The following is a 22,304-nucleotide window of genomic DNA, read 5'->3' as shown; positions in this document are numbered from 1 at the left end:
AACGGCGTCTAGCCAGGCCTAGCCCTATCGTTCGGTTACATGCACGCAACCTGACCATAATCCTGGCCGCCTAAAATTGAGGAATCGAGTGCACAACTGGTGAAGGAGCGAGCGAGCAGTTCGGTGATGGAGCGATGCCTAAAAGAGCGTACTATTATCGCCTACGCCTAGAGTCTCAAGCTGGTCATTGGTCTAACCTTTACCTTGCTTGTTGTTCCTGGGCAGGATTGCCACAAACATTAGTTCCTACTTACTGCATCGTCAATTCTCTAAGAAGTTCGTGACTGCATCCGAAATGATCCTGGTAGTCCAGCGAGTGAGGGTGAGGTGAGTTCGCTATTAATGTCAGCTAGAGCACTTGCTGAGACAAAATGCTCCGTGCTATATGGAATAAACATCGAGAGCCCGACTGCGAACAGTCCGAACATGTCTTTCCGCGGAAATGGGAGGAGCGACGTGGGAAGAACTGCGGGTGGTTCCGGCAAACCTTCCAAGTTCTAACTTGAGCTCTTTGTCTCAACAACATTACTGCCCTCAGATCTTCAATGCTCGCCCGTGCACCACACTCCTTGCGTGCACAAGTTGTGCGTATTCGCGTTGCCCCTTCTGCACGCTTTGTGCATGGCCACGGTGAATATCATGTACGTGTTCTTCGTCTTCCACTCGTTCAGCACCGCATATATTCCCTCCTTAGCACTTGCCATTCGAGTGGCCTGGAAAGAAACGATTATCGTTCGGTATCAAGCTCACTGCTTTCCTGGTATCAGGATTCAGCATTCCTTTCGCAGCTGCCAAATTTCAATTGTACGCGATTACTCAATAGCATCAGTAAAACCACACTCTGACACATGCTAACAGGATCAAGTCTGGCGCAGCATAGACGTGTCTAGGGTGTTCGACACAACAATTTTTTGTCTTTTCAATACCTATATCTCGAATCTGAGCTCAAACCAAAAGTTTGACCAGCTGTTACTCGATTCCCATGCCGTTATTGTGATCCTCTTCAGTTGTGACGTTCTGCCCCTCCTCAAGATCAGCCAACATTTTTTCCAGCCTATTCTTGTAGTCTTTCTTTCCCATTTGTATTCGGTTTCTGCAGCTGCAGTTGTGAGCCATAAAGCTGGGGTCCCCTTCCAGTGCATCGAGGGCGGCAGTTGACGCCATGCGCCCTGCGATATATCCCGTCGACTCTGTGGCGCTCGCTAGGATAATGTCGTGAACAATAACTGGAAGGCTCATCAGTACATTCCACATGGACACAATTTGAATCCTACCATCACAGCGAGTTCCGTGAGTCTCGCCAAGTTTTTCTTTCTCAATGGAGAACTGTTGGCAACCCTGAGTCTGCATGATCTCGAAAAGGATTTTGGTGGGGTGATGCGAAAGGGTCTTGACTGTGACATGTTGGTCGTAAAAAGGTTCGAGGATTTTCTCGAACATGGATTCCACACCGTCAGATGTGAAACCGTCTGAGATGTAAAGTGCACCGATGATCGATTCTACGACATCAGAAAGGATCTATAGTCATGTGTCGGTTCATTCTGCTCGGAGACCAGCTATAAACATACCTTGGGTGGCTCCATATCAAGCCAGTATTGCCCTGGAGGCCTTCCATCCCTGACCGCCTTTTGATGTTCTTCCTGGCGCCTTGTCTCCAGCTGCTCAGCATATGACTGAATGCTATTTCCGAGAGCATACGACTCATAAAGAAGATACGCATGTAATCCAGTCCGAACGCAGACCGCTGCCAGGGCTGAATTCGACACCATAGCGGACTAAAGGTGTCTGATAAAATCACAAGGTAAGCAGCGCATACTCACCTTCAATAGTGTCATTGCTCCAGGGGACATATGGTCATCCCTGTTAAAGACATGTCGTACTACCACTGAGAATGCATGTTACACCATTGCCACGAAGAGGAGGAACCACGTACAAAAATCCAGCACTGCATCTCCCAGGAATTCAAGCCGCTCATAGCATGTATTTTCGTATCCATGAATTGAACCATGAGTCTAGAAGAGGGTCAGCTGATGGTAGTCGAAGAGAGATGACACATACAAGAGCTTGAGAGAGCAAGTGTGGGTACTTGAAACTAGCTCCGATAATCTCTTCCACTGCTGAAAGAGTGCCACCGCGGAGCCTTGGCGTGACATTTGAAGGGGGAGCAAGAGCTTTCCGGCGGAAATCTTCCCATTGTTCGACGTCAGCAACAGGTAATCGGAGGGCCTTTATCGCTCTGAGCGCAACGTTGCGGCCTCCAGAAAGATAAGCCGCTCCTATGATAGCCTCTGCGACATCGGCGATCGTCTGCAAAAGTATATGAGATAATTCCAACTCATAATATACCCTTGCCACCTTGTCTCCGAGCCACTGTGTTATGTTATCGTCGGGGGCCTTGTGTTTCGTCTTTGACTGTGAGGTCGAAAGCATAGTGGAGGCATTGGTATCATTGACGGGAGCCTGTGTTTGGGTATCAATTGTCATCCCGCCATTGCCACTGGACGACGTGAAATCGTTAGACCTCCCCAGATGCTGCATAGATACGTCCTGAACTGTGAAGTTTGGAGGTTGCCATAATTTGTAGCTGAACGTCTTTCCTTGTATGTATGATGGCAGACCAATGGAAAGACCACACTGCGTGAGCACCTTGTTACTGATTATGTGCTGCCGTGCCTTGTGCAATGCGCCCTCACTCAAAGCAGGGTTAAAAACGAACACATAAACAGAACTGAAATATTTCAGGAATGAATCGCCTTGCATTATAGTATGAGCATTGCGAAAAATAAGGGTCGGGTAAACCTCACCAAGGAGCTCCAGCCTTTCGTAATCCGTTTCGAAGGTCGCAGAGGGAGCGAAGACGGCAGACAACAAATGTTGTTCCAGGATCATATTTGCAAAGAACTGTGCATTGAGCTCCTTTACAATCAAGAAATCATCGATTCGTCGAGTAATAGATGGTAAAAGTAACGCAGTGCGGTATATGCTAATTGACAGAGTTTTGTATGAGGATAGTGGTGGTCTCCTGCTAAGAACACTCACCTCGCTGGAATCGTGCACTTGCCACAGAGCTCAGGTATAAGATCTACCTAGTGTCAGCTACGTGGTTTACCAAAGTTACATACATGAGCAGCTTACATTTTGGACTTGTCTTGTTCGTCTCTATAAGGGGCTTGTGGACGGGATTCAGGCGGTTCAGCACGGCAGCAGCCTTGGATACCTCGATTAGAGGCTGATTGTTATCTTGGAGGCCCTGGAAACCCTTGCGACGCGCTCTGCAGTACTCCAGAATGTTCGCATATTCTGCCTCGCGCTGGAATGAGATAGATCAAGAATTCGTAGATTGACCATCAATGATGGTCACTTACTGGGCTGTCTGAGGGTTTGCTCATTGGTGACAGATCCGGTCGTAAACGGACAACATAGCATCGTCGAGTGAATTCGACTAATCTATCTTGGATGACTGCATCCTCAAATTCGCTTAGGTCTCGTAAGTTATCGGAACTAAAACGCGTGACATAGTTGCTGTTGGCTCGTGCCACAGCTTCCCAGTCGATGGCATCTTGTAAGTTGGTCGTGTTGGAACACGAGAAATCCTTGGCTTGGGAAGGAAGTAGAGGTGCGATGAAGTATGCCATTTTTTCCAACGAACATACAAATGCTTTGTTGGCAATCGTGCGGCAAATTCTGAGTGTATAGGAGTGAAGGTCATTGAGACGCTCGCCATCAAAGATGAGGGCGGGACCTCGTGCATTCTTGACAGTGGCAAAAACGCCATAGAAAAACAATTTGAAGGGTTCTAGATGAGGTAATGGTTGACGTGTTAGAATAACGATAGGTGCATAAGGTTCAGATGGGCCTTCTGGATTGCCTACGGAAATGACGACAGGAAAGAGGCGTTCTTCAGAAATTCGTAATGAGTTGACCCAGAAGTTTGGCCTTTTTCGCATGTAGCAACTATTTCCAGAAACTAGATCTGATTTCAATAGGGAAGGATTCGCGTAAGCATTGTCGTCAGATCGGTCTGGGGTATAGATCAGGCGGTAGTCCAGGCCGCTGAACTCAAATAATCGTAGGCAAAATCGGTAGGCTCCTGAGCGACGCGCATGGACGGGTGTAAAACATGGAGGACCTTGAATCGTCTGCAAAGGCAGTCCAGGCGGGAGTGTCACAGTGCACACGAATTGTTGAACCCCACCCATGCTTGGTATGGGTGTGGGATGGACAACAAACAGAGGATGAAGAAATGGAGTTATAATGCTGCACTGAAGGTTCGCAGCGATGCGGAAGACAGCAAGCAAGGCATCGTCTTCAAGTAATCGACCACCGTTGATCGAGTCTCCTATCGAGATCTCTGGCCTGGAGGCCATCTCTTCGTCCGAGCGGTAAGGGTTTCCGGTTTCCTTCAATGGACAGGATGGAACTGGGGAATTCCCCCCTTGTAAGACCACCTTGATCCACCTATCGTCAAGTGCTGGACCGCTATACTCTTGAAGAATTCGGCGATGTAGGTCGCTCCCTTTCTCCACCATATGTATGAGATGTCCATCAGGCACCATTGTATGCGCGCAAGCAAATGCATAGGAAAGTTGGCTCTCGAACAAGTCGTATCTAGAGCACATATGAGCGAACCACAACTAGCAGTAAGAGTGACATGCACCGTATAAAGACATTGACACGTGGAAGGTCAATATCTTCCAGAGTTTTAATTAGAATAAGAAGGTTATGCTTTCCACTCGCGAAGTTGTCAAGTAATTCACGCTGTCATAATATGTTTCAGCCAACCATGTTGCAAGTAACGAAACTTCACATACCTGCTGGTTACCATCAGTGACAAAGAGTTCGCTGGACAAAGCATAAGGTCGAACGAAGGCCAATTCATCAATCATGGTTCTCATGATATTCACCATAATTGTCGCAACTTCGGACCGTTGGACTATAGTGTAAACCATTTATCAACCGTTATCAAGACAGGTTTCCTCATACGAACCCAAGACAATTCCACGGAACTTGTCCCCGTAAGCTCCACATGATTTGAGAACATGAATCAACTGCACGAACTTGGGCGTCACATTGAAGCCTCTGGAAGAAATGTTTAAGTTCGGCATGGCGAACACCCAGTTTTTGACCAGATCGCGGATTTTGTTGGCGATCTCAAAAACGGGATCGTCATCGTCATTCCTGTTGGCAGCATATTCTCTGATGGCCCTGCGCCAGACGAGATCACTGGCACATAAGCCGACCTCGGCCAAAGCATAGCGGGCAGCGCGAAACGTATTTGTAAAAGAAGATTCTTCTGGATCGATCTCGTGGAGAGCCTCCATCAGTTTGGATTCTGCGTTTGGCAAAAGTGCATCATAGAGAATGACGGCCTCAACAGGACGAATGCCAGACGCACAAAGCACGGGTTTCGAAGTTAGAGAAGGATCCTGAAGCATGGCACGATTCAGGACAACACCATCGGTGGCTAAGGGTGCCAATGCGCTATTATTTAAACCAGGCCGGTCACCACCAGCCTCACACGACTGGGTGTCCTGATTCATGTCGCACTTCAAGTTAGGATCTGGATATCTAGCACCAGATGTTTCTTCCCAGATTCTCAACATCGCGACTTCTTCTGCAGATGAGCAGTGAGATAGCCACAGAGACCAAAAGAAACACGCGAATATAACGACGCAACAGGGACGGTAACAGAAGGAAGTCCTTTGGCAAGGTCAACTGAAGTCGCTCGGCTGGCGTGACTCTGGCGTGACTCTGGCGTGACTCTGGCGTGACTTCGGTACTGTGACCACTTGGGTTCAATGTTGAACTGGCATGCACATGAGTAATCTAGCGCTCTACAACGCTCAACCCATGACAATTACTGGTCTGCTATCAGCGGACGGCTGCTCTGCATAGGCTTCCGCAGGAGCGATGGTAAACAATGCATCGATCATCCTTTCTATACTAGATCGCTTGAGCCCCGATTTTGCACAACGATCGGTGACAAGAGTCCGAATTTCCCCTGATCCATGCCTGCCTGCGCGTTTGCCTGCGACAGGTACGTCGTAGCATCATCTTCTTCACATCATATCCAACATATCCTAAGGCTTTCTGCAGCGAGAGGCCGAACAGAACGCACCAAAGGCGGTGTTGAGGCAGTTACGACGCAGTCCAACACCACCTAGTCCAACCACCGAATACCATGATCTGACAGAGGATACCCCACCTCATGTCGGGAGAAGGGGCAGTGTCTCGTCAACCTCAGAGCAAAGCTCTCCGACACAATCTTTGTTTACGTTTTCCAGGAACCAACCCTCACGGGGTTGGAAAGAGCCTCAGGTACGTTGTTACCACTCATCCTTATTAGTGCACGGTGTTCATATATTATATTTCGCTAGCCATTTGAAGTCTTTCGCGCTATCGAGCACAAGGATATCATGTTTCTGATGGAAGTTCGTGATCGTGCTTTCCCAGTAGTTCAAATACCTTGTATCTTCTTCCTCGTACTAATGATCCCCCAGCTACTACTCCGCAAAACCGGGGATGCTACCCCTCTCCTTCACGCTATGCGTATCGGGCAGTCTCACCGTGACGTTGCTATCCTATTACTCGGAGCTTTCTCTCGTTGGATCAACCATCTAGAAGACAGCGAAATTGGTCTCCCACGGACAAGAGTAATCCTGAAGGCTTTACGTTAGTCCCACTTCAAGCAGTCTTGATGAGTGGCTAACCCTGTGGCAGGAACAAATCTCAAACTCGGCATAGATTATGGTCTTTATAAATCTCAGAGCGATCTTGTAGCATCTTTTATGCAAACTCTGATAATGAGCGAAGGAGAAAAGTGGATTCGTGCTCAGGTATCATCGGCGTCTCTGGCCTTGAGATCTGGTAATGCTGGAAAACCTGTTTCCACTGCTGAGGCGGCGGTGCGAAAGTTTGCCACCAAAGAACTAAGCAAAGCAGATGCAATCGCTGCCTTGGAGGATTAGTACGTCATTTTCGATCCGGTATTGCTTCGTTCAATGAACAAACTCTGAAGTGTGGCAAATGCTACAACTGACCTTCTACTTCTCGGAGCTTGGGCGATCGCATTGGAATCTATCGAAGGGGAACCAATACCGGTAAGCAATGGAGTCGAATGTTGCCAGTAGCTCACAACTGCTCTTCTTTATAGGTCTATTATTTTGCACGAGATGACAGAGTTTTTAAGGCTTTCATGGACAGAGTAAATACTCACCAAGCTACCATTCGTCGCGCACTGGGTCGGCGCCTGAAGTGGCAATTCCGCGTGCTGCAAAATGTGCTAGAAGGGAGAAATACAACTTATCGAGTGAGTAAGGTATACCTCGTGCCATGCAACTTACCCAGAGCTTCTGTCGCAGAGAAAAGTTGAAATTCTGACTGAAGAATTGGATGATGGAGACGGGGTGTAGTTTCTGCGGACGGACATGAACTTGATTACACTCTACATTCAGGTATTGTTTCATTTAGCATTCGCGTCTATCTTGTTATGTGCAATGTGCTGCTAGTGAACATTCCGCAGTTTTCTCAATGCTCTCTGCTCGTACAAGGTGCCCTCGGGATACAAGACCACATCCTGGTTGGGGCGTATCGTCGAGCAAATATGAAGACATGAACCCTGTGTTCTGTTCATCAGATGCCTATCCTTCCCATACTACTGTGTAGGACCGCAGCGCATATTCCTAGGGTTACTTACACCTACTTCCGGGATATGTGTTGTTATTGTCCACGGCGAACAACATTGCTGAAATATTAATCATGTTTAGCTATGGAAAACTATTGAAGAGAATCTGTCCGATGCTAGTAACTATTCACGCAATTACCATGGTGCGTGCGGTCCGTCGATGTGATCAGAATCACGGAACGAGTTTCATTCCTGTGAACCATGCCCAAGCTCCTATCATCACTAAGGTGAGAACGGCCCAATTTAAGTTTAACTGTATGACTGTATACAGCCATATTGTTGCGAATTGCGGACACTTAAGGATGGCCTGTGAACAAGGCATCTTGCCGAAACGGAATGTAACACACCTGTCGTATATTGACGAGCCATGATCCATGATTGATAAGCCATATCATTCGGGGCCCTACACCGAGGGAGAGTATGAAAAGAGCGAGTTGCATACGAGGGTTAGCCTTGTGTCGCGTGGCTAGAGGCAATTGGTCAAAAGGTACTCCAAACTGATACAAACCCATGATGCTCACTGTAGAACACAAATATCGACAAAACTGCATGGATTTGAGCATCAAAGATTCTCCAAGCAAATTTCGAACGTACTGGGGAAGTTTGTGAAAAGCCGTCCAGCAACCTCACCAGCGGTTGGCTGCTTTGCATACTGCTGATGTATGAGGCTGTCCAAAACAACAGGAGGTAAGGTGGGAAGCAAGCACCAGGTATAAGCTCACATGTCCATCATGATGAGAAAGGAGGTCAACGGTATAATGTATGCGACCGCGTTGAAGATCTCGTCAGCAAGTGGGAGTGATTCGACATTGCCTGTAGTCTCCCCAGGTTTTTGTGTGTCAGATATCTTCCTGAGAACACCAGTTTGTTCTATCAAGCGCCATTGTTCGTCTTCGGATATCTCGACTAAAGGCTTCTGTACAGGCGTTGTCTGCGCTGCCTGTGTTGTCTGGCGCTTCTTAGCCATTAAAGTCGTGAATTTGAGTTACCAAGTCCTTATGTGTGCTTTGCCGCTGGAATTACCATTTAGGGTCTTCCATTTCAAAGGGTTTCCCACAAGTCTTCTTAGTCGACGATGGAGGACGAAGGAGCCAGATTGCTCGATCTCCTACAAGCACATGGCCAACAATTCTTAAACTCTTTTGATCTCAGTCAACCTCCTCGGAAGAAGCAGAGATTAGAAGACTCCCCCGAAGAGCCTGAGAACAAAGATTTTGAGGAGTGGAGAGGCTTCAGCAATGCAACCGTCTCAACTTACCCATCCGAAGAAAACAACGACGACGGTTTGTGGTCATCCAGGCGGCTATTTTTTCACTATAATGGCTGTATCATCAGATACTCCCTATGAATATGATGACGGCTTTACCGCCAGTTCCTCTACTAAGATGCCAGATGTGGTGGTGTTCTCAGACTCAAGGCAGAGGCCTTCAGAACAGTTCTCGAAAGCTCAGAAAAAAGCTTTCATGGCAAGTCTTATGTATTGCCACCTTCGTATACTGATACAGGAGTGAATAGTCTTCAAAAGTAGCTAAACTTACATCTATAACGGAAACCGATGGGGCCCCACACCGAGACGAGGATGACACACAAAATGATCACGAGGATACGTGAGTCCTCAGCATCGTAAAGTTGTTTTCTTACGGATTTTTGTAGTTCGAATGCCCAGAACGATGCTCTTCTCCATCGCTTGGTTCACACGAAATTGCTGTCCGGGTCTTTGAACCCTGCACTCAACTTGACGCATGCACAACGAGATAAAGCACTGTCCGGCCGTGTCTTGGAACTTGCAGGGAAAACCAAACTTGGTAAGGGAGAAGTTGCCATTCGCGCTGCGGAACGAAATAAGGCTTCCAAGCGAGTGCGAGAAGGACTGCTAAGGAAGAAAGATGAGCGAGAAAAGCAGCAGCTGGAGGAGGTTCGTTTCACCACGTCCTGCCATTCAATCATATCTTAACAGTGGTTTGCTTTTAGGCCAAAAACTTGGGAAACTACCACCCCACTCTTAAAAAATTGTTTGATACATCATCTGGGTCGTCAGACCGTCAAAGACGAGTTAGAGGTCTCGGGATGGGAGTGGGTAGGTTTAGTGGGGGCACGCTGAAGCTTAGTAAACAGGAAATAAATTCGGTGACCGGTCGTGGGGTACATGGCGCAGCCAGGCATGGGCACAATACAAGTCGTGGTCGGAGATGATGTCAGTGATAGGATTACGATAATTATCCATCATGCATAGTAGGCGTGTTCTCCCATGGAAATATCAAATTTCGAGAGATTGAATCCCATCAGCGATCTCCTCGATGGGGTGCATATCTGAGGGATGAGACCTGTCATGCAGTCGGCTGGAATTAGATTGTCGGTCATCCGGAAGAGTCCTGCTGATCGTCAGAGGCTGACCCCTCATTGATTTGCTTGGCCACTCACTGTGAAAATTGCCTCTCGGACCTGTTCGAGGAAGTATGGCTGTGGTGACTGTTTTCTCTATGCATCAATGGGTGCGATCCTCGTGGCTGGTCCTCGGGCTGCCAATCATCCCTTCCATGGTAACCTCTATCTCGCGGCTGTCTGTCTCGGCGATCACGTGTTTTGTATTCCTTGTCTCTGTATTCCCTGTCCCGGTAGGGGTCTCTGTATTCCCTATCCCGGTAGGGGTCTCTGTGGTATTCTCTATCCCTGTAGCCCCTACCCCTGTTCTCATGATAGTAGTCATCGTAGTGCCGGTACGATGGACTGGAGTGATATCTATGAGACGAGTAGTCATCGTGGTGCCTGTGCGAGGGATCGGAGGGGTATTTGTGGGACGAGTAGTCATTGTGGTACCTATAAGAGGGATCGGGGTGATAGTTCTGGGACGAGTAACTCCTGCTACTACTATAAATCATCATCAAGTTCAGCATCACGAATCTCTTATCCATAGTTCGAAGGCAGACCTTGGGCGTTTTGAACTATGTTGATTGGGATCTATCATAACCACTCGTGGATCTCTGGGACGGTAGCCCCTCTCGTGATCACGGTCATCATGTCTATACTTAACACTTGAGTCAATCTACAGAACCAGCATCACACTTTCGCACCTGTAAAGCTCACGCCCATGATTATCCTGCACAACAAAGGGTGCAGAACGTGCTGCTGGGCGCCCGCTAAAATCACCAACTCTTCGATCAACTTGAATGCAAGTCAAGGAACAGTAATACTAGAACTTACCTTGCGACTTCATTCCCGTATTCGTCTTGGAATATAACACTCACCCCGCCAGGGATGATGTAATAAATAGGACCATGACTACCTGAGTGAGGAGCCCGGCCGTGCCCACCTGGGTGGATTTCATCGTGTCGCATCGGATGGGCCTATATGCAATCATTATAGTTGTCGGAAAACGTGTATCAATGGCAAACCTCGTGGCCGTCTCCATATATATTAGTAGGAGTCTTCCCCGGGTAACCACCGGGAGTGTGTATAGAAGCCTGAAAGGTGGCTGTCAGAAAACGGAAAGATAAACAGATGAAATTATAACACACCGTTCTCGCATGAGAGTGACTAGACATTGGCGTCCTGGGCGCCTCAACAGTATGATCGCTTCCTGAGTCATTAGATCTGTTGATGTGGGTGATAGCAGGGTCGTCAGGCATGTGACGACCCGAAACGTTGCCGTGGCTAAAAGAATCAGCCCGAGTGGCTCCATCTCGCATATGGCGATGTAGAGATGCAGGCTGATCTGGCATCCTTGGGGAGCTATGTATAATATGTCCTTGCTCAGAAAATGTTTCTGAAAATCGACTGTCGCCATCGTCTCGCTCGACGGACGGAACAGGGCTCAACGGATTTTCTGGCCTTGTGGGGCGGGCGTTGAGAGTTCCCCCTAGGATAGTCTGAGGGTTGTCCACCCGAACGTAGCCATCGTAGTATTCATCTCCGTCAGTAGGTGCACGTGATGGAACAGGAGTGAATACCTGTCCCCATTGAAGTTGAGCTTTAGGTAGCTATACAATGGAATGCAGAGCTTACTGGCTCCATCCTCTATCGAGAGAGGTGCGAAATCAGCCTAAATCTTGTAACAGATTGATATGCTTACTTTTCTTAGCAGTGTCTCATGCCTTCTCAGTTGTGGTTGAGGAATGGGTTGATGATAATCGGGTTTTGGAAATTCCTCGCTGTAGTCATTGTAGACTGCGCGATCAGGGCGATGATTATTTGGATTGCGAGAAGAGCCCCCGAATGCCTTGAACATGTTGAATGGCCGCATCGTGACAGATATGTTTGAGAGCTGCGATGTTAGGACGGACAAAGCCTTGGGAATTTATGGCAGCATGCTGGCACACGAGGCCGCAATGAGTAAACGAGCATCTTCGGTGCTTCTACAGCATGCCAGATCCTTGTACTGTGTTTAGAAGTAATATCCAATGATAACACGGGGGATGGTGAGAAAACCGCGGTAATGGGTAATTAACTATATATGAGCTTTCGGAAGGAGACCTTAGAACGTTGAACTAACATACATATACACAAACCACTGCCTGAAATCGTCTGAAGGAAGGGAAAGATTCTCATTTGCACTAAATAGTGTTGGGAACGACACGCCATGGCAAAAGTCACAGTAATAGGTGAAACAGGTCTACCATCAAACAGGGGTGACCAGATAAATCTAATGTTCTCCTAACTGCCTTACTTGGGACAGAGCCTGTGCAACCTTGTTGATGGCATCTGCAGCTGATGCAATAGATGCCACGTCCATTTGATTTGCGGTCTCGCAGATCTGCGCAAGTCTTTGTGACATAGCATCCAAAGACAGCTTGAGTGCATGAGCAGGGGAATGCGCCGTAATTGCACTGATAGACGAGACACTTGCATGCTGCGCCAGATCATCAGAGCAGCATAAAACAATTGTGAGCACCGTACTAACCAGGCGTTCGCTATTGTTAGCCAAGTTTCCAGTGGGTTTCGAAATATTGATCGTCAACTGATGATAGATCAGCTTAGTTGACAACTGATTATTTCGAAAGACAGTTACCTTTGACGACTCTGACGCAGGAAGTAATGGCGAAGACTAGAATCTATGTCAACTTGACCTGGGCAGGTAAAATAACTTTTGGGGCACCTGTGAAGGTATACTGCGCATCACTGCCTTTCCTTTGTCACGAGAGTCCAATGTCATCGGAGCACTTGACAGAGAATTGCCAGCCCCCGAGCTGGATCCTACTTCAATTGTAGGTAGAGCTGGGATAAGGCGCCGCCACCCTTCAGAGACATCAGTAACGTAGACCGTCCCGCAAATAACGCATTCCTGGACCCAAATAAACAATTTCCGTATAAAAGAACTGTTAAGAATAGCTCGCCTTGCGAGGATCTCTCTCCTCTCCGCTTTTTGGAGGTCTAACAAGAGGTACACCGTAACACCTGATGTTCGGACATTCTTCACCAAGCATTGCCCATCCTTTCAAAAGACGCTTTCCAATCTCTGCAGATGCTTGGTCTGATTGTTGCCGCCTGCGGATTGTCTCTTCAGTGTCAATGGGAGGGGCAAACGTCGGGGAGCTTAAAGCGCTAGATAGCTCTGTAGGAGGAGTTGATGGTCGCGAACTAGACTCATAAGTTGATGATGAATCTGTTGATGATGAATTAGACTGCGTCGATGTGGCTGTGAATGAGGCAGGATGTATCATCGAGCTAGAATATGATGGTTAGGCGGTTTCTTACATTGTTGAGGACCATTGCAATTAACGCAAATATGAGTTACCGGCGATCCATTACTAGGTGACCTCATGAGAGGAACGCCGCGACACGCTGGGGACGGGCATGTCGTGTCTGTCAACACCTATGAGTAATCATATGAGAGTGAGATAGGCGGCTGATACAAGAAAAAGAAACCACCTGACCCAGCCTTTTATCATGTATTCTCCAAGTGTGCTAGATACGTCGACGATACTTGCACTCATCTTTAAATTGCTACTGCAGGGCTGTAGTTGCAAGATTTCGAGGAAGCTAAGAATATTCAAGTTAGCCGCTCTTCAGACTTTCGGTCTGACGACCACGTGATCAACGGCGCGAAAGTGAGTTCTTCCGCAACCGTTCCACGTCTACCGATCCAAATTTGTGACCGGTATTGATTTTCCTCTGCAGCATGAAATGGGACAAAGGTTACCATTGTACATTTGCATTCGCCATATTGATTGCTCTAAATACCGGAGCTGACGCGCGGCAAAGCACGAACACAAGCCCTCACCAGGAAACTGCTTGGACTTCTGAGCGCAAGAGATCATTCAGGTGTGTACGCTCTTGCTGATTTGCTTTCAATCTTCGTAAATAACTTTCCAGGGCAACTACAAAAGACTTATGGTACCATGGTTTCGACCATTACATGTCCCACGGTAAGCCTTGTCCAAATGATTCACGTATGTCGCCCACCTGTTACCAGCTTTTCCGCTGGACGAGGTTTGCCTATCCTGAGCTAGTACTCTTTCTGTGCTTCAATTTGTTTTCAGTTGTCTCCATTGTCTTGCACCGGCAGAGGTCCAGATTGGGAAAATCCGTAAGGGTCTCGCTTTTGACCTGCTTTTGACCTGCTTGACGCACCTAACAGCGCAAATATAGCATATAATGATGTTTCAGGAAACTACTCCCTGACTCTCATTGATGTTCTAGACACGTTGGTTGTGCTGGACGATCCTCCAGGGTTTCAGAACGCAGTCCAAAATGTCCTTGACTGGGTGTCGTTCGATGTCAACACAAAACCACAAGTATTTGAGACCACTATACGGGTGCTGGGGGGACTTTTATCTGGCCATATATTTGCGAGTCGACCTGACCAACCTTTTTATCTCCCTTGGTATCGCGGTCAGCTTCTGACAATGGCGTATGATCTTGGGAATAGACTATTACCTGCATTTTCCACTCCTACTGGTCTGCCTTTCGCGAGGGTGCGCATCTCCTTGTGTCTTTGTGGTCCTCAGCATCAACGATCTGCAGGTTAACTTACGACATGGAGTTCAGCGGGGAGAATCCCTTGAAACCTGTTTGTTACTGGCAATTGGACACGTTATTTTTAAGACTGAAGTCACTGTAGGCACCGCTGGCGCTGGTTCTCTGATACTAGAATTGGCCACCCTTAGTCGTCTCACTGGAGATGATCGCTTCGAGAAGGCAGCATATAAAGCTTTCTTCGCACTATGGAACAGGAGATCTGATATTGGTTTAGTCGGCAATACAATTAATATCTGGACAGGAGTGAGCTCAGCCTGGTTACATTCCTCCCCGCTTCTAACTGGATTTTACAAGACGTGGACGCTACCAGAAGTAACAGGAATCGGCGCAGGCGTTGATTCTTTCTATGAATATGCCTTGAAGTGGTATGTTATGAGTGGTGCGTTCGTCGAGTAGTTGGTATATATTCCATGCTCTGACATCACCCGCGGGTATCCTACAGGTGAAGTAGAGTTTCTTGACGTATGGCATGAAGGTTACGCCGCCGTGATGAGATACTCCCGTTCTCCGGACGGCCATTGGGTCAGCAGTGATAGCCTTTCTTGTCTCGATGGTTCCCTCAAGTTCGTCTGTAGTTTCGCAATATCAACATACATACGGGTGATCAAGCGTATGCCACAATTGATTCCCTGTCTGCTTTCTGGCCTGGTTTGCAAGTCCTGGGTGGTGATGTACAAAATGCCATCAAATCTCACATGACTTGTAAGTATTTCCCGTGATCTTCAGTTGACCATTTTCATAATCCCTGATATGGGACAGACTGGAACATCTGGAGGCGACATTCTGGTCTTCCTGAAGTATGGGATGCTCAGTTTCTGCAGGCGACCTCTTTTCAATACCCGCTTCGACCGGAGTTCGTCGAATCGACATGGTATCTCTATAGGGTCGGCTTCTGTTCCTTCTCATATACTGTAGCTCATCATTAGACAGGCCACCCGAGATCCGTATTATCTTGATGTTGGTGAACGTATTTTGAGAGACCTAATTGTCCGCGCCAAGGTGGATTGTGGATTGACTGGTATCCAAGATTTGCGGACCAATGTCAGAGATAACAGGATGGAGTCGTTCACACTATCAGAAACACTCAAGGTCCGTCATAAAAATCGGGCCACGCCGAAGCGCCGCTTGGTACCAATCATAATTTATCCAGTATCTGTACCTTTTGTTCGACGAGGACAATCCGCTACACAAAGATGATTCACACTACGTTTTCACCACCGAAGGGCACATTCTATCACTTCCGAAGGAAGTGTTGAAGCCCATGTCCCGTATTCGACGAAAGATGCGTGGCGAAGAGAACCACCAGTGCCCTCTGTATGAACCTGTACAGGACTTGTCGCCTGATGGGACCATCAACGGCCTCATCCGAGGTGTCGGATCTAGAGCAGACGTTGATTATGCCAGATACCTGATCGGATTGCGATCCCAGGCTCTGGATGAGCACCACTGGTCCCCTGATGGCTGGTGCACGATCCCTGAAGTTGATTTATATGTAAGGAAATTTCATGACACTCTACTGTCGCAGTGACATCCTTCAGCAGTCTTTTGATTTCATCATGTCACCCGGTGGCAAGATGGTACCCGAGGACCCTAACCCTGGCCCCCTCAAACTCAAGGCAGTAGAAGATGGTTTTATTCTCCACAATGTGACGGGCATCCGGGCCCACATTGTCAGTCGATTGGATCGTAAAGGTTACGACATCACGAAGCGTGAGGCTTTATTTCCCCTAACTGACTACTGAACTCATTCGTGGAACATCGCACTAGTTGGGCCGCATGCTGTCCGCACCGGGCAAATGGTTTATGTTGACGATTCCGCACTCTGGGATACCCTTCCAGATCCTCACCCAACTTACCGTAGCCAGGACGTTCAACTTCGCATCTTTCTCGACACGTTTGACCCAGCACTCGCAGCACAACCAGGTGCTTCAAGTTTTAACGGGGAGACGTACGTCAAGGCTTACACTGCCCAGTTTGGTGGAGACTTGGCTGCACTTGACGCTTCCGACGCCCTTCGCTTCGGTTATTGGGAGGGCACAGAGGTGCAGCGGGACAAAAGCAACCCCCTCGGATGCAAACCTTATGAAACTGACTTCAACGGAAATGCTGTCCTCGTGCATCGTGGTGAATGCACGTTCATAGAGAAGCTGGTCTATGCGCAGGATGCGGGCGCTTCAGGAGTCATTGTTGTCAGCGACGAGGATGCTCCTATTAATCCTTCTGCTTCACCCGCAGAGATCGCCGCTGCGGGCGACATCAGCAACGTCGCTTTGGTGCTGCTGCCGTATACGGTTGGCAAATCTATTACTGCCATGGTAGACGCTGCTGGGATGTTTGGCTACGGACATGTCATGTTCGCTGTTGATGCCGAGGCACAAGCATGGACAGAGGGAGTGATAGATCCTACGCCAGAAGAATCTGGGAAAATTCTGTACATCAACGGACACCCTCTACTAAATACTAGACTAATGATATGAAGTGCCACTTGAGCTCCAGTCGATGCCTTTGCGACCTTCTAAAGGCCTTACTAGGGCAGACTACTAGTCACTGACAGAGCCTGCAGTGTTAGCCCAGATAGCACACTTTCATGCATGAGTTCAAGACAACGCTATTGGATGCACTGTTGCCTCAATTTCGTGGGCAACATGCCTATGTTGCCGTGACAGAGATGCACGCATATATACAATTGACCCAAGTCTAATCCACAGCACTAAGATTCATAGAAACGGGTATCTGTCTCCGACATAAAAATATTAATAAAGAGAACGTGCCCCGCAACTCAATCTAAGTGTTGAATAACGGAGTAGGCAGGAGCATCCAAACACTGGTATCCCTTAAGAAACATTATCTCGATGATGAAGAGATATTCCACTGTCACCCCGCCTAGCTTCTTGACAAGCTCACCAGCTGCCTTAGCTGAGCCCCCTAAAAAAGGTGTGAAATTCAGCATCAGATGATGAGAGCCTGGACTCACCGGTGGCAATTAGATCATCTACAATAATCACGGACTGCCCAGGTAGGATCGCGTCTGATTGCATTTCGAAGGTGTCCTGTGCGATGTTAGTTGGAACGTATTTGACGCCTGAGTAGTATAAAGAAAACTCACAGCACCATATTCCTTCTCGTAGTTCGCTGAGACGCACTCGCCTGGGAGCTTGCCACGTTTGCGAACAGGCACGAAAGATGCTCCCAATCGCAGCGCAATGATAGGCCCGAGGAGGAATCCTCGGGCATCTAGGCCAACTACAACATCAACCTTTTTGCGTAGTGATTTTGGTATAGTTTGCGACGTGATGTGATGAACAAAGTGGGTTATGAGTGTCTCGAATGCGATCGGATCACGGAGTATGGGGAAAATGTCGAGAAAGCTGATTCCCTGGAATGTAACTATGTTGAACTTTCCTCCGCAACTGCAGTAGAGCTTTGACAAACCTTCTTTGGAAAATCGGGATGGGGTCGAATGATACTTTGCAGGTATTCGATGTCGGCCATGGTGTACTATAAAACAGTCTAAGATTGCAAAAGAGTGGTTACTAACCAGAGAGACAGAACGAAGGGTGAGGTTTTATATAACCGGGCGGATATCAGAAGCGAACCGTTTCGAGTTGGTTGAGCCCGCGCGAACTCCGTCTTGACATCACAAATGGCACTGCGAGTCGGCGCAAGATACAGAGCCTTCTTGATGCTATTGAAACTCATTTCGCAACTGATTGATGCATGTTATCATGATGCTCATAGATTGATCGATACCCTTGTAGCATAAGTACTTGCGAGTGGTCATATGAAGAGATACAAAGGTAGACGACGAGTAAAAAAAAAGAGTTTTAAACAGACTCGAGAATCTCGGGCTCCTTGAAGTCCTTCGCTACGCGGGTGCCAGTCTCCTGCAACATTGGCATCAGTTCTAGTCAGCTAACACAAGTATGGTAGTTGCTTACGTCTGTCGACTCGCCGTGAAGCTCAAGCAGTTTCGAGACATCGAACTTCGGTGCCTTGAGAATTTTAGCCTTGCGGACGTAGACATTTTGTAGAGGGTAAATGTTGCGGGTGTGCTTCTCTATCTCCCGTCCAATAGCCTCTGGCACAAACTTCTGCACCAACTCCTTCAAGTCACAGCTCGACGCTTCCCGAGTCATGATCTCAAACATCTTCTTCCGGATTTCGCGAATTTGACTTGTCTGTGCGTAGGTGGTCTTGCGGACCTGGTTTGGGCGACGCTTGGTGAAACCAATAGCAAAGAGGCGGATGAGGTAACCGTCGGTCGTCTTCACGTCGACGTGTGCCTCGATAAGAGTTTGCCACTTGCGGACAAGAGAGCGTAGCTTGTCCGAAGTGAAGTCCATGCCGTGGAAATTTGTGAGACAGTTCTTTCCCTGCACCTCATCGATCCGTAGTTTGATTTTACGGAACGATTGTTCCTCGTCCTTGTTAAGGTCGGCGAGGGATACCTCGATAATACGGCCCTTAAGAGAGTCGCTGGCATTTTCTAATGAAAAATCAGGTTGTGTATTTGATAAACGGGATCTTATACGCACTCAAACCCTGTGATCGGTTGACAAGGGTCTTGCCAACATTTCGGACCTCAAATGTGGAGGGCGCTTTGACATCATACCACTCTTGATGATGATAATATTAGCCCGACAAGGCACAGGCAATGTAGAATACGATTCACCCTTGCGCGAGAAAGGGTCAACAACCTTCTTCTTGATACCCTTCTTACCCTTGGACAGACGTTTGTTCTATAAAGTTGATGAGTTATCCCTTCTGGTGCAAGCAAATTGATACATACTTTTCCTACAGCCATGTTGAATTCGTGCGCTGGCGGTGGGGAGGGGACCGCTAGTCGTTATAAGCCGGCACTTGGACGAGCTACAGAGTTTAGGTGTGTGTAACGGCTATAGAATTTGGTCTTGTTGTGCTCCTTGAAATGGTGGCTTGAACCTTATTTTGATGATTGTACAGTACATTCTCACGCCACATTGCTAATGACCGCAATGTTCACCCGACAGCAATTTGACGAGGCATGCGGGCAATTTATTCATGCTCATCAGTCCATATCTTCTTCGTGTGAAGCTAGGCTTTCGGGATGGTCTTGGAAAGAGCATCATGTACGCCAGCATTATATAATTTGCTTCTGTTCATGGATCTCGAAATATACAGACACTGCCAGGCTTCGGTTACATGCACCGGATTATTACTTTAAACTGGCGTCACCCAGCGTCAGTTGATGCATTCCTTGAGATTGACGATAGTTTGGACTTCGTCGACGATGGCACAACTGCTTCCCGCGACTCTCCTGATTCGTTGACTTGTCATCAGTATGTGGTGTTATCGGCCACTTTCCGTGTACCAGCATTTTACTTTTCCATCTATGGTTCGAGTACGTGCAACTAGGATATGCCCCACATGAATGAGATCCACTCAACTTGATAGTGCAGGCGGTTCTCCACTACAGCTGATTGATATCATGCAAACTTCTCTCCTACGTGAGGATGTGTGCGAAGGAACAGTCGCTTCAACATTCGCTGTATCGCATCCGACAATGAACTTCCCCCTCTTATCGCAAGGAGAACACCCGACGCTAGGTACACCCTGTTGGTACTTTCACCCATGCGAAACTGCCAGTGCAGTTCAGGAGATTCTCAAGGAATCAGAGGGAAATAGTAGGAGACCACTGAGTTGGATGGAGGCTTGGTTCACAGTGTTGAGCACAGCCGTTGACATGCAGTAATATCCACATTATTTTGGGATGGTGTTCTCAGGCTTGGGTCGGGATTTGTATATGGAAGGGCATTTGGAAGACCTGACGAAAGGTTTCGGTTCCTCACATGTGACGAAATCAACTATATGTAACGTACCGGATCTTACGTGCAAAGGACGTACTTATATATGGGTGCTGATGTTGAGTCTTGTCTTGTGTTTATCAACCACGTCGAGCTCAAAGGTTAGACATATCGTACCACAGTGACAGACCACACGCCTATTCAGTCACCGTCGTACGACTCAATTCCGAGTAATCACGCTTGTCAAATAACAACCAGCCCATCATGATGCTTGCAGCGCGTCTTACGTCCCTATCTAAGTCATCCCGCTCTAATATCTCATCTTTTGCTCGCAAAATGGTATATTATCTTTTTGTTATGATTAATAATTATAGAGCTCATATTTTTCCAGTCCTCCCATGAAGCTGTTATTGTTGCTGCATCACGTACTCCTGTCGGATCTCTATACGGATCACTCAAGAGTTTGACTGCACCCCAACTTGGTGCTGTCGCCCTCAAGCATGCTTTCGAGCAGTCGAAAGTTGATCCCGCAGTCGTCGAAGAGATCTACTTCGGCAATGTCGTTCAAGCTGGTGTCGGTCAATCACCCGCACGTCAAGTAGCACTTGCCGCCGGCATGAAATCTGCATCTGATGCTACAACCGTCAATAAAGTTTGTGCTAGTGGTATGAAGTCAATTATGATTGCTGCCCAGAGCATAGAGTGTGGTTATAAGAACGTGGTTGCCGCTGGTGGTATGGAGAGTATGAGCAACGCTCCGTAAGTGATTCAATCTTCGATTCCCCATTTGTTCGTGAGATTGACATAACCTCAAGTTTCCTACTTCCCCGCACGAACCCATTGTTCGGCAAATTCGAGACCAAGGACTCTGTTGAGAATGACGGTCTCTGGGATGTCTACAACAACTTCGCCATGGGTAATTGCGGTGAAATCGCTGCAGAGAAGTACGACATCAGCCGAGTTTCTCTTGACGAGCACGCAATCGAGTCGTACAAACGTGCTGATCGTGCGTGGAAAGAGGGTATTTTCAATGCTGAGATAGCGCCTGTCACTGTCAAGGGCAGGAAGGGCGACACCGTTATTAAGGAAGATGAGGAGTATAAGAAAGTCATGTTTGAGAAGGTCCCCTCCCTAAAGTCAGCCTTCAAAGCAGGTGGACAGATCACTGCTGCCAACTCTTCAAATCTCAATGATGGTGCCTCTGCCCTGATATTAATGTCTGCAGAGAAAGCAAAGGAGCTTGGCGTGAAACCGCTTGCCAAAGTCATTTGTGAGTCCACCAGGGCCTATCACGCCACTATTCCTTATCTGATGGCATTTTCCCCAGCATATGCGGATGCGGGTGTTGAGCCCATCGACTTCCCTATGGCTCCTACTGTTGCTCTCCCGGAAGCACTAAAGAGAGCAAACTTGACTGTCGATGACATTGCACACTTCGAGATCAATGAAGCCTTCTCGGTTGTTGTCCGTATCGCCGAAAAGCTCCTGGAAATTGACCCTGCAAAAGTTAATGTTAATGGGCAAGTATTATGACTTCACGTAGACACTACATCTGCTAACGTCATTTAACAGTGGTGCTGTTGCACTTGGCCATGCAATCGGAAGTTCGGGTTCTCGCATCGTGGTATCCCTGGTTCACGCCCTGAAGTCCGGGGAGTATGGTGCAGCAGGCATCTGCAATGGGGTGAGTAGCTTGCAATTCCGTGTGTTATGTCACTCACACGGTAGCTTTCTAGGGTGGGGCAGCTTCAGCTATCGTTCTTCAGAAACTATAGTCGTTTTGCTTTACTTGCTGGATTATCTTACAAATTTTCATACCATATACTCATCTGTGCCCTATTTTTTCTCGATAGAAATCACCA

The 22,304-nt window shown here is 47.7% G+C and overlaps 13 protein-coding genes across 13 annotated transcripts; 6 read left to right on the top strand and 7 right to left on the bottom strand.

Annotated features, from left to right (window-relative positions):
* Positions 1-545: 545 nt before the first annotated feature.
* On the top strand, positions 546-880 carry BJ212DRAFT_1478409 (uncharacterized protein; the record flags this gene model as incomplete). The annotated part of the gene is made up of 3 exons (XM_041339706.1): positions 546-641; positions 695-804; positions 859-880. 3 exons carry the CDS (start codon positions 546-548, stop codon positions 878-880), a joined length of 228 nt encoding a protein of 75 aa, XP_041195549.1.
* An 89-nt stretch (positions 881-969) lies between these two features.
* On the bottom strand, positions 970-5,435 carry BJ212DRAFT_1266415 (uncharacterized protein; the record flags this gene model as incomplete). Its single annotated transcript, XM_041330565.1, has 13 exons — positions 970-1,518; positions 1,569-1,775; positions 1,821-1,885; positions 1,934-2,012; positions 2,059-2,307; positions 2,356-2,753; positions 2,805-2,983; positions 3,040-3,082; positions 3,136-3,310; positions 3,366-4,608; positions 4,658-4,758; positions 4,833-4,933; positions 4,988-5,435. 13 exons carry the CDS (start codon positions 5,433-5,435, stop codon positions 970-972), a joined length of 3,837 nt encoding a protein of 1,278 aa, XP_041195548.1.
* Positions 5,436-5,910: 475 nt separating this feature from the next.
* On the top strand, positions 5,911-7,412 carry BJ212DRAFT_1297715 (uncharacterized protein; the record flags this gene model as incomplete). Its single annotated transcript, XM_041332625.1, has 7 exons — positions 5,911-6,037; positions 6,086-6,318; positions 6,378-6,672; positions 6,721-6,967; positions 7,019-7,100; positions 7,154-7,309; positions 7,362-7,412. The coding sequence occupies 7 exons, from the start codon at positions 5,911-5,913 to the stop codon at positions 7,410-7,412; spliced, it is 1,191 nt and encodes a 396-aa protein (XP_041195547.1).
* Positions 7,413-7,661: 249 nt separating this feature from the next.
* BJ212DRAFT_1014169 (uncharacterized protein) lies at positions 7,662-8,708 on the bottom strand. The gene is made up of 5 exons (XM_041328846.1): positions 8,407-8,708; positions 8,279-8,352; positions 8,206-8,229; positions 8,032-8,150; positions 7,662-7,979 (listed from the first exon to the last, which is right to left on the bottom strand). The coding sequence occupies exons 1-5, from the start codon at positions 8,649-8,651 to the stop codon at positions 7,857-7,859; spliced, it is 585 nt and encodes a 194-aa protein (XP_041195546.1). The 5' UTR covers positions 8,652-8,708; the 3' UTR covers positions 7,662-7,856.
* Positions 8,709-8,759: 51 nt separating this feature from the next.
* BJ212DRAFT_1445700 (uncharacterized protein) lies at positions 8,760-9,877 on the top strand (the record flags this gene model as incomplete). The annotated part of the gene is made up of 5 exons (XM_041338148.1): positions 8,760-8,967; positions 9,020-9,154; positions 9,213-9,291; positions 9,338-9,599; positions 9,656-9,877. 5 exons carry the CDS (start codon positions 8,760-8,762, stop codon positions 9,875-9,877), a joined length of 906 nt encoding a protein of 301 aa, XP_041195545.1.
* On the bottom strand, positions 9,787-10,882 carry BJ212DRAFT_1014260 (uncharacterized protein). The gene is made up of 4 exons (XM_041328848.1): positions 10,756-10,882; positions 10,612-10,704; positions 10,106-10,552; positions 9,787-10,056 (listed from the first exon to the last, which is right to left on the bottom strand). The coding sequence occupies exons 2-4, from the start codon at positions 10,647-10,649 to the stop codon at positions 9,942-9,944; spliced, it is 600 nt and encodes a 199-aa protein (XP_041195544.1). The 5' UTR covers positions 10,650-10,704; positions 10,756-10,882; the 3' UTR covers positions 9,787-9,941.
* On the bottom strand, positions 10,883-12,123 carry BJ212DRAFT_1014259 (uncharacterized protein). The gene is made up of 4 exons (XM_041328847.1): positions 11,754-12,123; positions 11,687-11,698; positions 11,200-11,631; positions 10,883-11,145 (listed from the first exon to the last, which is right to left on the bottom strand). The coding sequence occupies exons 1-4, from the start codon at positions 11,922-11,924 to the stop codon at positions 11,065-11,067; spliced, it is 696 nt and encodes a 231-aa protein (XP_041195543.1). The 5' UTR covers positions 11,925-12,123; the 3' UTR covers positions 10,883-11,064.
* BJ212DRAFT_1015250 (uncharacterized protein) lies at positions 11,924-13,719 on the bottom strand. The gene is made up of 7 exons (XM_041328849.1): positions 13,555-13,719; positions 13,376-13,493; positions 13,015-13,283; positions 12,777-12,962; positions 12,690-12,725; positions 12,582-12,638; positions 11,924-12,530 (listed from the first exon to the last, which is right to left on the bottom strand). Exons 1-7 carry the CDS (start codon positions 13,612-13,614, stop codon positions 12,324-12,326), a joined length of 933 nt encoding a protein of 310 aa, XP_041195542.1. The 5' UTR covers positions 13,615-13,719; the 3' UTR covers positions 11,924-12,323.
* Positions 13,679-17,266, top strand: BJ212DRAFT_1458253 (glycoside hydrolase family 47 protein). Its single transcript, XM_041338887.1, has 15 exons — positions 13,679-13,942; positions 13,994-14,046; positions 14,094-14,110; positions 14,161-14,207; positions 14,259-14,595; positions 14,645-14,690; positions 14,742-14,902; positions 14,954-15,038; positions 15,102-15,181; positions 15,235-15,361; positions 15,419-15,543; positions 15,590-15,748; positions 15,810-16,151; positions 16,201-16,369; positions 16,427-17,266. Exons 1-15 carry the CDS (start codon positions 13,800-13,802, stop codon positions 17,134-17,136), a joined length of 2,601 nt encoding a protein of 866 aa, XP_041195541.1. The 5' UTR covers positions 13,679-13,799; the 3' UTR covers positions 17,137-17,266.
* BJ212DRAFT_1338976 (phosphoribosyltransferase-like protein) lies at positions 17,267-18,474 on the bottom strand. The gene is made up of 4 exons (XM_041335042.1): positions 18,092-18,474; positions 17,766-18,035; positions 17,634-17,709; positions 17,267-17,584 (listed from the first exon to the last, which is right to left on the bottom strand). The coding sequence occupies exons 1-4, from the start codon at positions 18,149-18,151 to the stop codon at positions 17,439-17,441; spliced, it is 552 nt and encodes a 183-aa protein (XP_041195540.1). The 5' UTR covers positions 18,152-18,474; the 3' UTR covers positions 17,267-17,438.
* BJ212DRAFT_1338975 (ribosomal protein S3Ae) lies at positions 18,374-19,563 on the bottom strand. Its single transcript, XM_041335041.1, has 5 exons — positions 19,449-19,563; positions 19,332-19,398; positions 19,195-19,275; positions 18,598-19,145; positions 18,374-18,543 (listed from the first exon to the last, which is right to left on the bottom strand). Exons 1-5 carry the CDS (start codon positions 19,461-19,463, stop codon positions 18,484-18,486), a joined length of 771 nt encoding a protein of 256 aa, XP_041195539.1. The 5' UTR covers positions 19,464-19,563; the 3' UTR covers positions 18,374-18,483.
* An 81-nt stretch (positions 19,564-19,644) lies between these two features.
* On the top strand, positions 19,645-20,390 carry BJ212DRAFT_1266419 (uncharacterized protein; the record flags this gene model as incomplete). The annotated part of the gene is made up of 3 exons (XM_041330566.1): positions 19,645-19,767; positions 19,820-20,039; positions 20,098-20,390. The coding sequence occupies 3 exons, from the start codon at positions 19,645-19,647 to the stop codon at positions 20,388-20,390; spliced, it is 636 nt and encodes a 211-aa protein (XP_041195538.1).
* Positions 20,391-20,706: 316 nt separating this feature from the next.
* BJ212DRAFT_1478399 (Thiolase, N-terminal domain-containing protein) lies at positions 20,707-22,217 on the top strand (the record flags this gene model as incomplete). The annotated part of the gene is made up of 6 exons (XM_041339705.1): positions 20,707-20,781; positions 20,834-21,201; positions 21,258-21,712; positions 21,770-21,948; positions 21,986-22,126; positions 22,179-22,217. The coding sequence occupies 6 exons, from the start codon at positions 20,707-20,709 to the stop codon at positions 22,215-22,217; spliced, it is 1,257 nt and encodes a 418-aa protein (XP_041195537.1).
* Positions 22,218-22,304: the final 87 nt, after the last annotated feature.

The sequence above is a fragment of the Suillus subaureus genome, assembly GCF_016647635.1.
Source record: "Suillus subaureus strain MN1 chromosome Unknown BJ212scaffold_8, whole genome shotgun sequence".
NCBI classification, from domain to species: Eukaryota; Fungi; Basidiomycota; class Agaricomycetes; order Boletales; family Suillaceae; genus Suillus; species Suillus subaureus.
This window is presented reverse-complemented; position numbering and strand designations above follow the sequence as displayed.

Excerpts from the sequence above, each read along its gene's own strand:
- BJ212DRAFT_1014169 (XM_041328846.1), bottom strand. The coding sequence starts at position 8,651 with ATGGCTAAGAAGCGCCAGACAACACAGGCAGCGCAGACAACGCCTGTA. Across the intron at positions 8,230-8,278 it reads GCTTTTCACAAACTTCCCCA|TTTTGTCGATATTTGTGTTC; the intron begins GTACGTTCGAAA and ends AAATCCATGCAG. Across the intron at positions 8,151-8,205 it reads GTCGATATTTGTGTTCTACA|CCACGCGACACAAGGCTAAC; the intron begins GTGAGCATCATG and ends AATTGCCTCTAG.
- BJ212DRAFT_1014260 (XM_041328848.1), bottom strand. The coding sequence starts at position 10,649 with ATGATAGATCCCAATCAACATAGTTCAAAACGCCCAAG. Across the intron at positions 10,553-10,611 it reads CATAGTTCAAAACGCCCAAG|TAGTAGCAGGAGTTACTCGT; the intron begins GTCTGCCTTCGA and ends GATGATTTATAG. Across the intron at positions 10,057-10,105 it reads TCCGAGAGGCAATTTTCACA|GACTCTTCCGGATGACCGAC; the intron begins GTGAGTGGCCAA and ends GACGATCAGCAG.
- BJ212DRAFT_1014259 (XM_041328847.1), bottom strand. The coding sequence starts at position 11,924 with ATGCGGCCATTCAACATGTTCAAGGCATTCGGGGGCTCTTCTCGCAAT. Across the intron at positions 11,146-11,199 it reads GTCACTCTCATGCGAGAACG|GCTTCTATACACACTCCCGG; the intron begins GTGTGTTATAAT and ends GCCACCTTTCAG.
- BJ212DRAFT_1015250 (XM_041328849.1), bottom strand. The coding sequence starts at position 13,614 with ATGAGTGCAAGTATCGTCGACGTATCTAGCACACTTGGAGAATACATG. Across the intron at positions 12,726-12,776 it reads TGCGCAGTATACCTTCACAG|TCTTCGCCATTACTTCCTGC; the intron begins GTGCCCCAAAAG and ends CATAGATTCTAG. Across the intron at positions 12,531-12,581 it reads CTAACAATAGCGAACGCCTG|CATGCAAGTGTCTCGTCTAT; the intron begins GTTAGTACGGTG and ends GATCTGGCGCAG.
- BJ212DRAFT_1458253 (XM_041338887.1), top strand. The coding sequence starts at position 13,800 with ATGAAATGGGACAAAGGTTACCATTGTACATTTGCATTCGCCATATTG. Across the intron at positions 14,208-14,258 it reads GGTCCAGATTGGGAAAATCC|CGCAAATATAGCATATAATG; the intron begins GTAAGGGTCTCG and ends CGCACCTAACAG. Across the intron at positions 15,039-15,101 it reads GAAGTGGTATGTTATGAGTG|GTGAAGTAGAGTTTCTTGAC; the intron begins GTGCGTTCGTCG and ends GGTATCCTACAG.
- BJ212DRAFT_1338976 (XM_041335042.1), bottom strand. The coding sequence starts at position 18,151 with ATGGCCGACATCGAATACCTGCAAAGTATCATTCGACCCCATCCCGAT. Across the intron at positions 18,036-18,091 it reads ATCCCGATTTTCCAAAGAAG|GGAATCAGCTTTCTCGACAT; the intron begins GTTTGTCAAAGC and ends GTTACATTCCAG. Across the intron at positions 17,585-17,633 it reads AGATGATCTAATTGCCACCG|GGGGCTCAGCTAAGGCAGCT; the intron begins GTGAGTCCAGGC and ends CACCTTTTTTAG.
- BJ212DRAFT_1338975 (XM_041335041.1), bottom strand. Across the intron at positions 19,276-19,331 it reads TGACCCTTTCTCGCGCAAGG|AGTGGTATGATGTCAAAGCG; the intron begins GTGAATCGTATT and ends ATCATCATCAAG. Across the intron at positions 18,544-18,597 it reads TTCACGGCGAGTCGACAGAC|GAGACTGGCACCCGCGTAGC; the intron begins GTAAGCAACTAC and ends CCAATGTTGCAG.